Source organism: Vigna umbellata, chromosome 2 (assembly GCF_029865625.1).
Source record: "Vigna umbellata cultivar VRB3 chromosome 2, Vumbellata_1.0, whole genome shotgun sequence".
NCBI classification, from domain to species: domain Eukaryota; kingdom Viridiplantae; phylum Streptophyta; class Magnoliopsida; order Fabales; family Fabaceae; genus Vigna; species Vigna umbellata.
Window position 1 is genome coordinate 19,471,425 of NC_142166.1, and position 15,440 is coordinate 19,486,864.

The following is a 15,440-nucleotide window of genomic DNA, read 5'->3' on the forward strand; positions in this document are numbered from 1 at the left end:
AAATACACATTCAATTAAAAATATATCTAAGAATGCGAATTAAGAAAAAAAAAAACAGATATCATTGTACCATATCCCTAATCGGCAAGTTTGTCTGTATAAGGCAACAATTTTCTAAACTGTATAAGGCAACAATTTTCTAAACCTGGGCTGTCTAAAGCTACAAGATGTTGCTTGTTCCTATGTTTTTCTTACTTTGTCCTTCAAGTAAAAACTGTTTTAATATTCGACACTGGATGATAATAATAGAAGAATATCACACAACAAATAAGGATTCATCAGTGTTACCGAGACAGATGAACCACACATGATTGCTCTGAAGCATAATATTGATCCATTCATAATATTGCAATATCTGCAACAAAGTGCACTACATTTACAACAGCAAAAAATGAGTGCGGTCCATGGCACCGCTACCACCTAGAGTAGAGAGAGCAAGAAATAATTATTCAAAGTACAATAGTGTTTGAACTCCTAAATATAATGTAGAATGCCTCATGTAGAATTAGTTGAATCAAGAACCGCTCGAATCTACATGTTTTCTTTTCTTTTTTTTTACATAGAACCTTTGGTTCATCATCTAACCCCTCAAAATAACTCCTTTTGATGTAAATAAAGAAAAAAGAGTTAAAAAGTCGCTTCGTGCTAAGCAGAAATCATGCCACTAAACGCCAAACTCAGCGATTAAAATTCGTTGCCGAGACTGAGACTTTAGTGCGGAGTTTGAGATATAGGCGCTAAGTGCTGGAGCTAAATGTCAGATGTACTTATGAATCCTCTTTATGAAAACAATTAAGATAGATCTAACAACATGCTGTACAGAAATAGATGAAAAGAAAAAGATAAATTACCTTGGAAATGATATTCAATGCACTTCTCAAAGAAATTTGATCTAGTCCAAACTCCACCAAATGTTGAAGAACAAATACGAACTTGCTGTGGCCGTTCCATCTTTATTGTTTCTTGTCTTTTCAGTAGCCATTCGTCTTTCCTTGTCCCTCCGCTAGAACCTTTGCTCACTTCGTTACTGGTTAGCATATGCTAAATGTAAACCGTGGTTGTAATTGTTTTCTAAACAAATGCATTTTCTCGCCTTTGAATTGAGAATATACACTTTTCTCATAAATAAAAACACACCTGATCTTCCGTGCTAATGAACTGATACAACACATAAATTTCACTCTTCAATTTTCGGTATTGTGCAACAAGTAAAGAACAATTAAGCAAACAAGAATAACGATAAAGAACATTACCTGGTTCAAGCAGCAAGGGGTGCAGGATGAACTTGTGGCAAGGGGTGCAACTCCAACTTTTCTTTCTCTCACCAGAAATCCCGACAATTGCAGACTCCATTCTCAAAATGATGAAATCGACTTGCATCTCTTACTGTTATCCTCCTCTCTGTTATAAGAGTCATAAATTTTACTGCATTATGGCAGTCAACACATATACGCAAATTTTTTGTAACTAGAATGGGGTTGCTAGGACTGGTATTAAGAATTCCAAACGCAATGGCTATTTTTTCACTATGATAAAGGAGAATCTGTTCCTTCTCCTCTTCTTCAACATCATGGAAAACAAAACCAGAATCTGCCTGATATCCCATTCTTTTCATCTGCACCAACAGTTCTTGTAACTTGTTATTTATGGATACTGACTGTGGATGAGATCTATCACCCCCAATAAATCCATGGATTACCCCGGAGATCTCAATCCAACTGCATCCTGGGCTTTTCTTGTAACCTTGATGCTTCTGTATGTTTCTAATATGTGCTGCATCGTCCCATCTGCCCACGGAACTATAGATGTTAGACATAAGAACAAAATTTCCAGTACCCTCAGGTCCCAGCATCTGTATCTTCTTTGACACCTGTTCACCTATTTCAACATTATTGCGGGTCCTACATGCAGAGAGCAATGCACTCCATATACGAACATCGGGTTCAATCGGCATCTTTTGAATAAAGGAGTACGCTTCATCCAGATTTCCTGCTCGGGCCAGGAGGTCAACCATGCATATATAATGTGCCATTCTTGGTGAGATGTTGAGTTCTTGGCTCATGCTATTAAACCAATATTTCCCTTCCGTCACAAGTCCTGAATGGCTACATGCAGATAAAACAGCAATAAGGGTCACATCATCTGGCTTCATGCCTGATGCTAGTAATTCGTGAAACAATGAAAATGCTTCTATGTATAGCCCATGAATGCCATAACCAATTATCATTGTATTCCACGAAACAATATCCCTCTTTTTCATTCTATCAAAAACTTGCCGACTGATATGAATCCTTCCACACTTTGCATACATGTCAATGATGGCATTACAAATGGAGGTATTTGCAGTGAAGCCTCTAACAACTGAGTATCCATGGCAACAGATCCCATGTTGTACAGCGGCCAAATGGGAACAAGCTGGAAGCAAACCTATCATGGTCGCGGAATCTGGGTCAGTCCCAGATAACTGCATCTGGCGAAAAATAAGTACAGCTTTTTCTGCATAGCCATTTTGCACACATCCTGAAATGATAGCACTATAAGAAACCGAGTCTTTTATAACCATCTCATCAAGAAATCCAAGTGCATCATCCATGATCCCACACTTGGCGTACATTGATATCAGTGAGTTTCCCACTGTTGTGTCTGAATTAATCCCTGATTTAATCATGTAACAGTGCAAGTTTTTCCCCTTATTCAGATCAGTGAGATTTGCACATGCTCGAAGTGTGCTTGCAAGAATGACAGGTGTAGGATTCAAGCCATGCATATACACCATGTCATCATAAAGGGCCAAAGCATCTCTCATGGAGTCACAAATGACATATCCCCCAATCATAGCACTCCAACATATCTCGTTCTTTTGGTTCAGGGCATTGAAGATCTTCTGGGCATAAGATAAGTGGTGGCACTTAGCATACATATCCAATAGCCCAGTTGCAACAACCACATCATGACTGAAGATCTTTCTTACAGAGTAAGCGTGAACAGTCTTCCCCTGGCATAAGGCATTAGCTTGTCCAATTGTGGGTAAAAGAGATACAATAGTGGAAGAATTAGGTGCTATTCCGGCTAGCTGCATTTGCACAACTAAGTGAATTGTTTGATTGTAAAAAGCATGAAATGAAAAGCCAGCAATGATTGCATTCCATGAGACAATATCCCTGTGGGACATACTGTCAAATACTGTGCGTGCTTCAAAATAATTGCCACATTTGGCATACATGTCAAGCAAGGCAGTGGAAATGTAGAGATCGGCCTGTAGGCCAAGTGTGAGGACATGGTCATGTATTTGTCTCCCAAGTTCAATTGCTTGGAGAGCTGAACAGGCTTTGAGAAGAAAAGGGAAGGTGAAGTTGTTGGGTGTAACACCTAGTTGCAACATGCGATGGTACATATGAATGGATTGATGAAAAGGGCCAGTCCAAGCATAAGCTCGGATCATCATGTTCAACAAAACAACATTTGGGTTTGGAATTTGGTCAAACAAGTGACGAGCAAGTTCGATTTGATTACGTGCCGCATAGAGACGAACAAGGTCATGAAGACCACGAGGGTGGTTGTTGATGTGTTGAGAATGGCGGTTATTTTGAGTGTGAGGCAATCGAAGTTGGTATTTGGGGTTTGCAATCAAAGCTTTTCTATGTTTCAAATATCTTCGCATCTTTATCTCTCTTGCATGCAGGTAAGGACTAAGGTTCTTTTTACATAACAAAGATTGTATCCTTATATTTCTTTGAATACTACTATGTCCACACCACTATAAGACTCATATACAAAGTTCACCCCTCCACTCTTTTAATAGTCACCAAAGCAACACATTCATGCATCCAAAGAAGTGGTTACAGATAGGGGTGGGCAAAGTATACTACACTGCACTAAACAGTTCGCCTGAACTAAACTGAACTAAAAAATAGTTCGGGCGAACTGAACTGTTTTTCGTTCACTCATAGTACAGTGCAGTTCTGTAAACTAATTTTTAGTTTACTTATAATGCAGTGCAGTAAACTAGTTCAACAATCCAGTTGACATTTAAGATGCGTTCTTCAAAACCCATTCTACTAAAGTAGCAACACCAAATCCTGTTGCACAACGCTGCTTTTCATTCCAAACTGGACCAACCATGCCAATATGCAGCCATTGAACCTTCTCATCAGCGAACTATAAAAAGCACAATTGAGGATCTTTTGTACTAACAAATATTGGTAAAATGATCATATATAATAATTACCTCTAATTGAGGATCCAAGACCAATTATACAGGCCCTAGTTAATGTTGCCAGGTCCACTATCTGAAGAACGGTTAACCAACCTGTTAGTTCTAAAACCAAACTACACTACTAACACGTGGTAAGGTTGTTTCAAACTACATAATCAAAATTCAAAAATACAATGACAACCGACTAGCCATTACTAAACACAATTCATAAAGTACTTTCTGTATAAATGTTTTTTCAGACTGTACAGGAACGCCACACGCAGGGATCTTAACAATGAAAAATAGTATTATTCAAATAGTTGAACTTTAGATCAAGAGGACAAATTAGAAAGGTTACAACATTTTCTAGAACTTGTATTAGAAATAAAATAGTTATCAGTCAAATCTAACACTTACGAAATATTAAACTATACACCAATACATTATGATTTATGTAACTGTAGATTCAGATTCAGATTCTTAGCACCATACCTTTTCAGCATCCTGGTTACAAGCATACACCAGAGCATCTGCAAGAGTAAGCCTACCCTCTGCATCTGTGTTATTGACCTATAAAAGAGGTTAATCAAACCAAAGTCATACTCTTGTGCAATTATATAGATCTCATTGGTCAAACTTGAAAGCATAGATTTGCATCATACATAGGGATATAAAGTAATTATATATTCTACTATAAGATATAGGGATATATACATTGGTCCATATAAGAAATTATATATTCTACTCTTAAGGGCAACACACTATCTCTTCAAACTTAGAACCGTTAAATTCTAAGACAACAAGATAAAACCGTTGAAATTTAGATAAATTTAACACTTTTAAGTTAACCTACATAATAATGCAACAAACAATGTAAAACTTGACATTATTGGCTATATAATGTAGATAAATATCTTGATTGCATAATTGGTGTATTCCTGTATCAAAATATCCAATCTGAAAGCAAAAAAAAAAAAAAAAAAAAACGCACAAAAATATAGATAATTTTTTTAAGGTGATTACATGGATATTTAACATCAAAGACAAAATGATAATCTATTAATACCAACCTTTGCTGAATGAAGTGAAGAAGAAAGTTTCTCAAGAAGCAGAGGAATGACAAATGGCTCAAAGAGAGGTGTAGAAGAGAATGCAGACCGCAGAAAAGTAAAATAATTACTTATCTTATAAAATATATTCACCAGTATCTATATGCAAAATATACAATACTGTGACAGATTCCAGTTGCATCTGAGTAATAACATAGATGCTCCTTCGTTTAAGGACAACAATAAGCTCAAATTGTATCCTTATGTGCATATCGTGGTGTGTGCATGCATGCAAGCAACTTCGTATTTTGTTTATTTTATTACATAACAGAAACAGAACACGAATACAAAGGATATTCCTAAACAAGACAATAAGAGATCAAGTTATTCTACCAAGCATGGCTCTCTAATATATGCCACCCCACAGTCTAATATAAAACACAAGCAAAAAATGCATTGTGTCTAATGCTAAAACCAGTTGACAAGTATAAGGTGTTATATGCCTTAAAATCTATAAGCTTTATGATTATTCATTAATAAATGTACTTTTTAGTATGGAGAATTTCATGGTTACTAATATTTGAAATTTCCCAGATTTCACAGAATTAAATATGTAACTCTATAGAGGGAAAACCTAGATATAGAAACTTCGCTTGAATATTTGCCTCCATAGAGTAAAATAAAATATACATTTAACTAGAAGTCGTGTAACTTTTGATGGTTATCTCCTTGCCTTGTGATGTTTTCTTAGCAAAACAACATCTAACTTCAGAAAGAAAGAGAAAAGAAAAAAATAAAATTCTTCTGCTAGTCCTGATATAAAGGCAAGACTGTTTAGAGAAAAATATTTTTTATTCAAAGAAAATGGGAGGGAAAATGAAGCATGTAGTAACAAATTTAAAAAATTTGGAGGTTCACATCAAAGACTAAAATGACTAATTGTAAGGAAACGCAACCAATAAAAGTAAACGAGTCAAATCTGAATGAAAGTTACACATACCATTAGAGACCTTGACAGGTCATCTCTTTGCACATGAGTATCTCCATTACTTGGCTGCGAAAGAAACAAAGATTACAGATAAATTACAAAGTGATAAAGCACGTGTTAATATGTTCCATGTTGATTAGAAATAAGACATAACAAACTCCTTGTAAGACTAGCAACCATTCCCCCCTTGAGCTAACCTTTCAAAAATGGATTGGTCCAAGTTCATTTCTAAAATTGTATAAGAGCCTTTCCAGTTTTAATGCTGAACCACCTATAGATACAATCTAAAACTTTATGCTTTCAGATCAATTTTGCGAACATTTCCAGGGCTATGAGGCCTGATGTTTTATACATAATTAGGCTACAAATTTTAACTTTTGTAACATCAAAATCCATAACTAAGGTAACTTACCGTAAAATGTCTATTGTGAGAATGAAATTATATTGAATCACTTGGTTTTTACATCCTTCTCCTTAATCCTATATTTATAGGATTAAGTGAATGGAACACACCTCACACACACTCAGATACAGCACATACACACTCCTTTCCAACTCACTCTTAGTTGGAACATACTTGAACACAACTCATACACAATAACCAATAATTCTAACACTCCCCCTCAAGCTGGAGCATACAGATTGTATGAACCAAGCTTGGAATAATTGAACTTGGTTTTGAACTGGATGATTTGTCTTCAAGAGTGAGGCAAACAGAGATGAGTTATCACATGTCAATGAACTAACAGCAGCTTGTGAAACTTCAACTTCAAAAGTGGATGAAGGAGAGCAACGGTGGACAATGACAAACTGCAAGGACTGAATCCCAATCAATGATGGATGAGTGACGGGATCAACAGTAGTAGCCGAAAGCTAAGAGCTACAAAACTGCAGGGACTACACTAAATCCTCATCAATGATGGATGGGTGACAGGATCAACAGTAGTAGCTGAAATCTACAAAACTGCAGGGACTACACCCATATTTATGTGACTTGCAGTGTCTTGGAAACGTACTTCCCCTTAGTGTGAACGGCGGAAATGTGAAATATCACAGTTGCTGGACCACTAAAACAACAAAATATTAAGCTACAATGCTGAAACAAAGGCATCAAAGATCCAAAGACATGTTCGAGGTCCAAAATTCTTTGCTGGACAACTCCCAAATGGTGATACTTAGCAGTGTATCACAAGAAGATCGGGCTAAACTCTAGCCCAAGAAGAACTGACGCAGTTGCGTACCGGACAGCGACAAACGGTGTCTGACAACGGCAAACGGTGTCTGACAACGGCAAACAGTGCCGGACAACGGCAAACGGTGTCTGACAGTGGCAAACGGTGCCGGACAGTGGAAAATAATGCCTGACAGCGGAAAACAGTGCCTGGACAGCGGAAAACGGTGCCTGGACCATCAACGGCAGAGACGAAGACAGATGAAGATGGCAGCAATGGCTGCTCTGGAGGGTCTGAACAGAGAGAGGGAGGTCCGGCGAGACGACCGGCAGCGGCGCGGTTTGATGCCGATGCCGAGAAGGCGACGCGTGATGAACACGAGTCTGAGATCTACCGGAGAGAGGAGGTGCGTGACGGCGCATGCGGACAAGACAGAGACGGCGACCACCAAGGTTAGGTCGCGCTTGAAGAGACGGTCCAGATCCATTGGTTACCGGTCGGAACAGTGACGGTGGCCGGCGACAAGGCGGCGCATGGAGGCACGTGAAGATGAGTCTGGTCTTGACTCCGGCGGGGTTGGCCGTCGCTCGAGGACACGCTTCAGATCCGTTGGTCACCGGTCGAAACTGTGATGGCGGCCGGCGACAATGGAAGAGATATGATGCTCGTGGCGGCGCGTGACTGAGAAGTGGCTCTCGAAACCGGCATGGTTGGCCGTCGCTCAAAGAGACGGTCCAGATCCGCAGGTTACCGGCTAAAACTGCGGCGGTGGCCGGCGGCGGTGGCCGGCGGCGGCAGATAGCGGCGATGGTCGACGGCAGAGGCGACTGGCTGCACTGGTGTTGACTGTGGCACATATTTAAGAAGAAGAGAAACGGCTGCCCACTGAAATTTTAGGGGTTGCCGGCGGCCATGGCGGCCGGCCGCCGGCAGACAGCAGAGACCCCGGAAGAAGATCAGAGAACCTGCTCTGATACCATGTGAGAATGAAATTATATTGAATCACTTGGTTTTTACACCCTTCTCCTTAATCCTATATTTATAGGATTAAGTGAATGGAACACACCTCACACACACTCAGATACAGCACATACACACTCCTTTCCAACTCACTCTTAGTTGGAACACACTTGAACACAACTCATACACAATAACCAATAATTCTAACATCTATAATCCCCAAAACCTCCTTCCATGATTGATGGCTAATTCAACAACTTGCAAGACTAATATGTCTCTACAATAGCACAAAGACACCTGATTGTTTAAGTTGTTGTTGGAAGAACCTTGAGAATTTGTGGCTCTTGAATAATTGATGTCATAGAAACAATGTCTAATCTTGGAATAACCTTAACTAAACATTAGAATAACACAGTTAAAGCCACTTGGGTTTTGAGACAAAGCTTAATAAACTTTTATTTGCCCAATACAAAACCGTAAGAAGTGTCTTCTCAGAGAAGATGCATGATAAACAACTGTGGTAGAGAGAAAAAATAGATGAAAACGAGAGGTTTCCATGAACGAAGCAAAATCCTACACGCAATAGAACAAAACCGCAATACAAATTTCAACCATCAAACCCCATCTCTTTTACACCAAAAGGCATCTTAAAACAGTGTTATCCATAGCTAAATTAAATATATATTAGAAGACTTTTTGGGAGATTTGGTAGCCTTAGATGGAGATTTGGGCTCCTTATAAATTTTATCAGACTTCTTGGAAAGCAAAACAGGATTAATACTGGGATGGCGAGTGATATCCTTTTGCTTCTCTTTCTAGGTAAAGGGGAACTGTTCTCAGAACCTTCGATGATGGTGGTAGAGCCTTCGACAGCTCGGCAACGGCAGAGAGCGGAAAAAACTTCGATAGCGGTGAGCCTTCAACGATAGCGAGCCTTTGACGGCGACGAACCTTCGACGATGGTGGTAGAGCCTTCGATAGTTCGGCGATGGCAGAGTGCGGAAAAACCTTTGATAGCGGTGAGCCTTCAACGACGACGACGGCAGCGAGCCTTCGACAACAACGAACTACGACGACAAGCCTTCGACGGTGGCGGACCACGACGACGAGCCTTCAACGGCAGCAAGCTTTCAACTTCAGAAAGGAATGTAATGGGATGTAAGAGGCGGGGAGAAAATTGTGATAATGAATGACCTAAACCAGTGTTAACTATACAATAAGTTCAAACTGTTAAACAGTATAATTGGTTTTTAGTAAATATAGTTCCAGTTTTTTAAGTACAAAACAGTATAAATAAACCATAATTTATACTGAACTTATTGTACTATTTCGTCTGTACCCCAGCCCTAGTTACAGATTACACTTCTCTAGTTACCTCTGTTCATTTTTTTGGACAGTACAAAACATGTATTGATTCCCCCTACAGACGAAACATTGTACTCATAGCATCCAAAATTTATAACAGCAATGAACCAAGTAGTAGAAATGCAACTCAGACACAACCCATATGTTCTTTTCACAAATAGAGTTGTAAACGAATCAAGCAACCCTACACCTTACAAAAGGTTGTACAATTGACAAAAATATTAATCAATAAAAACAAACCTAATTAGGCAGGACAAAACCAAAATTGAAAGAATCAAAGTCTACCCCTCCACTCCTTTAACAGACACCAAAGCATCAGATTCATGTATCCGAAGAAGTGGTTACCTCCACTCATGATTTTGTACAATAAACAAAGAACACGATATATGTCTTCCTAACCTACTAATTACCAAGGTTCTACTTCACACAAATAAAATAATGGAGGTCTTTAAGTTTCTGTTTTTTCGAAAGATCATCAGAGGCAAAATATCATCACAGGCTAACATGATCAGTTACTCAACACAATCAAAAAAATTGAAAAGCGTCCAAACACAGAACAGCAAACCCTAAACCCCACAATTTCTCCCAACATCATCCCTAAAACCCCAAATTTCAGTGTCCACTAAAAAATAATCAAACTTTCTTAAATGAGAACACCACACACAACAATCGGAACCAATAATTGAAGGGACCACGTTACCTGCAGCACTCCAAAACGCACCTCACACAGAAAAATAGAAACCGCAATAATCACCAGGATGGAACCGGTACTAAGAGGTTGACACGAGGATGCCAAAATCACAATCCTACAACAACAACAACTATGATACCTGTTAAACCACAAACCAGTAGGACCAAAGACAAACCCAAAAAGGGAAATCAATCAACGAAACAACGCAAAACAGTGGACAATCATACCTCGTACTGCTTCAACGCGAGTGAAAACCAACCACAATAATGCCCCCTTACTGCCCTAATTTTAAAGACGGCGAAATCACCAGGAAAGAGCGAATACGGAATTCAACCACTTCCAAATAAAAACTTCTGAAATCACGACAGGGAAGCACAGTTGTTCAATCACTTCACAAGTTAAACCCTAAACCAACCAAATGAAATCACGAGAGGGAAAACAAAAATAACACAGCCCTGCAGAATTGGCTATTTCAAATTTTGGATTACCAAAGGGCCCATTTACCCCTCAACTCACAAATCAAAGTGAAACAGCACAGAAATAAAATATTATTATTTTTTTCACGTCAGTGGTGTCAAGATATATTTTTGTATTTCTTTTTGCATTCCCATACTCTTTCTTTCACTCTTCAAATATTTATACGTTGTATCTCACTTTTATAAAAACCTCAATTTCATAATTCTGACAATGGTGGTTGATATCAACCAGTGGCCAACCTCATATCTGGCTTTATCTACTAGCATTCAAAATTCTGTATTTTTATATAATATAAATCCTCCATCTATAACATAGTAAGAATTCTGATAAAAAAGCCTCGCATGTTCTAGCCAAGGCAAGTCACAACTTAAGTCTGAAAATCAAGATTTGCATTATATTGCATTCCATGAGACAATATCCCTGTGGGACATATTGTCAAATACAGTGCATGCTTCAAAAAAACATGGTGCTGTTTCTTAATAAAACATGGTGCTGTTTCTTAATAAAACATGGTGCTGTCCTCAAACCCTAACCCCATTTTTTTCTCCTTTCGAACCTATCTTCAACATCACCATGGAAGATCGACGCGGAGCACGATCCCCCGATCCGGCGAACTTCCGAACCAACCTCCGATTCAGCTCAAATGGGGTGTGAAAACTCGCAGGATCGTGTGAGTTTGCGAGTAAGATCGCGATTTTTGACAACTCGCAGGATCTTTTATTTGGATGCTATCTCGATGTAAATATTGCAAAAGATGGCGCCTTTTTCATTACAGTTTTGGTAGTTTTTATACGCCTTTAGCCCAAATGATTACTAAAAATCACCCTTGAAATCAACGTACATGCTAAAGATTAAGTTTTTCAATCATTCGAGAAAAAAAAAAGGTCTTAAATTACTTACCACTTGTTTTTACATACTGCTGCTTCACCAAGAAAATAATGTGAAATTATTAAGCGAAAAGTCAAACCTAAAATAAAAACAGTATAAATATAGGCTTCATTTCATCTGACCAAAATATGATTCAGTTATACGCTAAAAAACAAGTTTTAAAAATGTGCAATGATATTATTTATTAGAGTGTTTTGATGAAATAAATAGTGGTGATTATGAAATTATTTATTTATCTTTATTTAATATTTTTAAAACCAAGTTTTATTTATTTTTTATTTATTTTGCAGAAGTTTTTTTTTTTAAGTTTCATCACCTAGGTTAGAACACAATTATTTTTCAGAATTAAATTAGTTTATTTTTAATTATTTATTTTATTTATTTGATAATTTTTATTTAATATTTTAATTTTCAAGTTTTACATAATATTTTAATATTATCTTTTTTCTTTAAATATAAATATTTAAAATAATCTTTTATTGTAATCCTTATATATATAATTTTATTACTTTGAAAAGTTAAAAATATAATATAATATATATATATATATATTGAATTTATTAAAATTTAAAAATAAAATAATTAAAAAAATATATAATAAACATATTTTAGTTTAAAAAGAAATGTTTTCTCTCAAATAGTCATCTAAAAATATTAAATAAATTATTACTTTTATATAATAATTTGATATAATATAAACAATTTTGTATATTAATATTCAATTAAAATACATATAATTTTATAAAAAATTTAAAATTTAAAAAACTAAATTTATAATAATTTAGTTCAAAATAATGACTAGTGAATATGATTAAATTGGATTATTAATTAAATTAATATATTATTAATTAAATTGGATTATTAATATATTATTTTAATATAAAAAATTGAAGAGAAAATATGGTTATGTGATTTTAAGGATATTCACTTTAGGGATTTCAACACATTCTCTCTGCACGTAAATGAGGAACACACATCAACACATTCTTTCTGTACCACGTGGCCTTAATTTAACGCCGTTTGAGACCAGTTAACGGTTAGGGTAAAATGTGTTCATTTTTACAAAAAATATGACCCAATTGAGACAGATGAAAAAATGAGGACTGAACTCATATTTTTATACAAGAATGAGGACCAAGGGAGGGTTTAAACCTAAATTATTTATGTAATCTTTCAAGCATTTAACCTTCATAAAAACAATAAAGGTTGTCTAAACAAAACACCAATTGATTGATTGTGAGAGGTTTTACTTAACATATAATAAAAAGAGAGTAAGAAAACTTCTCATCAAGTCTTTGGATTAAATTAAACTGAGAAAACTTTGAAGTTTATTAACAACATAACTCAATAAATTATATAACCCCACAAAGCCATTGCTCGGATATTATAGCAACTTTAAGATCAATAATTGAAAACACATTACAAACGTTAATTCGCAAAGTAACGTTTAATGCATATGAATTATAAGATGTTTAGACGCTAGAATGTTTTGAATAGCAAAACAATAAACCACATATTTTTATACTGGTTCACTCAACCGTAACTATGTCTAGTTCTTTCTTAAGAATTTGAGTTGCACTAATCTTTTCATATCACGAGTTTTGCCTCTCCAAAATCTTATTGAGTATTTTCATCCTTGGTTTACAACAAGTATTCTAACTAGACCGAGTTTAACCACTCCTATTTTACAACAAATATTCTTACCACTTATGGTTTCACCCTAGACAATACATCTAGACAAATGTTTTAATTATCTTTAGAATTTACAACAAAAATAGTGTTAAGATCAAAAATACAGGTGATAACTCTCAAGAGGATATGAACAATACGAAGTATTATGTGTTTGCTAAGATTTTTCTCTTAAAAGATATTGAGCTTCAAACGATATATGAGCACTGCAAGCTTTTCTTTCTATTCTCTTTTCACGTTGCTATTATTCTTATATTATCTTTCTTGTGTTATCATCATCAACAACTTCTCTTCAAGTTTTCTTCTATATATAGTTTCTCTTGAAAGATGATCGTTAGACAAAAAAGTTGACTTCAGGAGAGCATGTATCCTTTAGATAGGAAGTCAGACTTTAGTCTACTTTGTAGAGTTTATAGCTTTTTCTCATAGCCTTTAGTGAAACTGAGTTTGTACGATGTGACTATGAGTAGAGGGCTTCAAGGAAACATTCCCAGAATGTTCTTCTTTTGTCACAATGTCTTTTTTTTGGATGTATTGATTCTGATCATATTTTTCTACTTTATTGATATGCATAAATATCAAGAAACAAACTATACAAATTTCAAAGTACTTTTTCGTACATGCATTAAATGTTTTGAACGTTGATAAACATTAGATAGTGTAGCATGTTCAAGACATTTTATCATTTGTCATTTCATTCATAAATGCGTCGTTTGGTTAGACATACAACATGTATAAACATCATATGGTATAAACATAAGATGTTTTTTCAAAGGCTATATAGTGTTTAGTGGTAATTTATTCGACGATGTTTTCTTTAGAAAGCTTTGTTTGATATAACACTTGTATTGATAAAAAAAAAAAAACTCTTTTAGCCTTAGTTTTATACAAGAGATAAACTTCTATTTTCATAAGACGTTAGTTTGTTCTACTCATATAGTCTATTAGATAATTTCAAAGAGAGATACTTTCTATCATACGTTGTTTATGGTTTTCTTAATTCATTTAGACAACTTGGTCTAGAAACATTTTATTATCTTGGCTTTGATAACGGTTGAATATATCGTTATCTGTGATGCAATTTTGATACTAAATCAACCCTTTTTGACTTAGAAGCTTGCTTGAACTCATGATTTCAGCTTATTTGTGTGAATAAGAGAGTTTAGGTTATACTTGAGGATTTTATAACTAAATTCCCTTGATTTTGTAGGAAAGTGGAATAAATTTGAAGAGGATTAAAATGTCAAGGAGTTGGAACTCATAAAGGACAGAAAAGAGCACCATAAGAGAAGACTGTAGAAGCTCACAAGACGCTAGGGGCCCTCAGCGCAGGAATCTCGCATTCATGCCTGAGCGCCCTTTTAGGGACGTTGAGCGCCAGTCTTTAAGTAACGTTTCACGCCTGGGCGCCCTTCCTAGGGCGCTGAGCGCCACTCCTCTCGCACGCTCGCCTGGGCGCCCTAAGTTGGGGCGTTGAGCAGTGTTAACGTTGGTCCATGATCTAATTCAACTGTATATAAGGACTTGGATGTCCTAGAGGGAGTATCTTTTGACAAAATTGACACAAATTCAGATTTTTCCAACTCTCTAGAGGTAGAAGTGGATGCGAAAGCTCTCATCTTCGATTTTTAGGGTTTATCTTTCATTCTCATTCCATTGTTCATCTAGTTTCTCCATGACAAGGGGGAACTAAATTCAATTTGTTGTTGGGGGATGATGTAACCTTATGGTGCTCTTTCTATCCTTTATGAGTTTCAACTTCTTGACATTTAACTCCTCTTCCAATTCATCCCAATTTCCTACAAAATCAAGGGATTTTAGTGATAAAATTCAAGCATAACCTCAACTCTCTTATTCACCAAAATAAGCTAAAAACAAGAGAACAAGCAAGTTTCTAAGTCAAAAAGGGTTCATTTATCACCAAAATTTAATCCCAAATAACGGTGAAATCAACCGTTATCACTAC

The 15,440-nt window shown here is 36.3% G+C and overlaps 1 protein-coding gene across 9 annotated transcripts; it reads right to left on the reverse strand.

Annotated features, from left to right (window-relative positions):
• Positions 1 to 311: 311 nt before the first annotated feature.
• On the reverse strand, positions 312 to 11,715 carry LOC124820705 (pentatricopeptide (PPR) repeat-containing protein). 9 transcript variants are annotated; one of them, XM_088106373.1, is made up of 8 exons: positions 10,648 to 11,715; positions 10,430 to 10,535; positions 6,245 to 6,298; positions 4,688 to 4,765; positions 4,229 to 4,289; positions 1,254 to 4,158; positions 1,138 to 1,158; positions 312 to 1,027 (listed from the first exon to the last, which is right to left on the reverse strand). In XM_088106373.1, exon 6 carries the CDS (start codon positions 3,659 to 3,661, stop codon positions 1,322 to 1,324), a length of 2,340 nt encoding a protein of 779 aa, XP_087962499.1. In that variant the 5' UTR covers positions 3,662 to 4,158; positions 4,229 to 4,289; positions 4,688 to 4,765; positions 6,245 to 6,298; positions 10,430 to 10,535; positions 10,648 to 11,715; the 3' UTR covers positions 312 to 1,027; positions 1,138 to 1,158; positions 1,254 to 1,321. The 9 variants fall into 9 exon arrangements, with proteins under 9 accessions (XP_087962499.1, XP_087962495.1, XP_087962498.1 ...); XM_088106369.1 differs by having other exon boundaries at positions 312 to 1,158; positions 10,648 to 10,773; positions 11,454 to 11,714; XM_088106372.1 differs by having other exon boundaries at positions 312 to 355; positions 852 to 1,158; positions 10,648 to 11,714.
• Between the last annotated feature and the right edge of the window lie 3,725 nt (positions 11,716 to 15,440).

Coding starts and splice junctions, on each gene's coding strand:
- LOC124820705 (XM_088106373.1), bottom strand. CDS start 3,661: ATGCGAAGATATTTGAAACATAGAAAAGCTTTGATTGCAAACCCCAAA.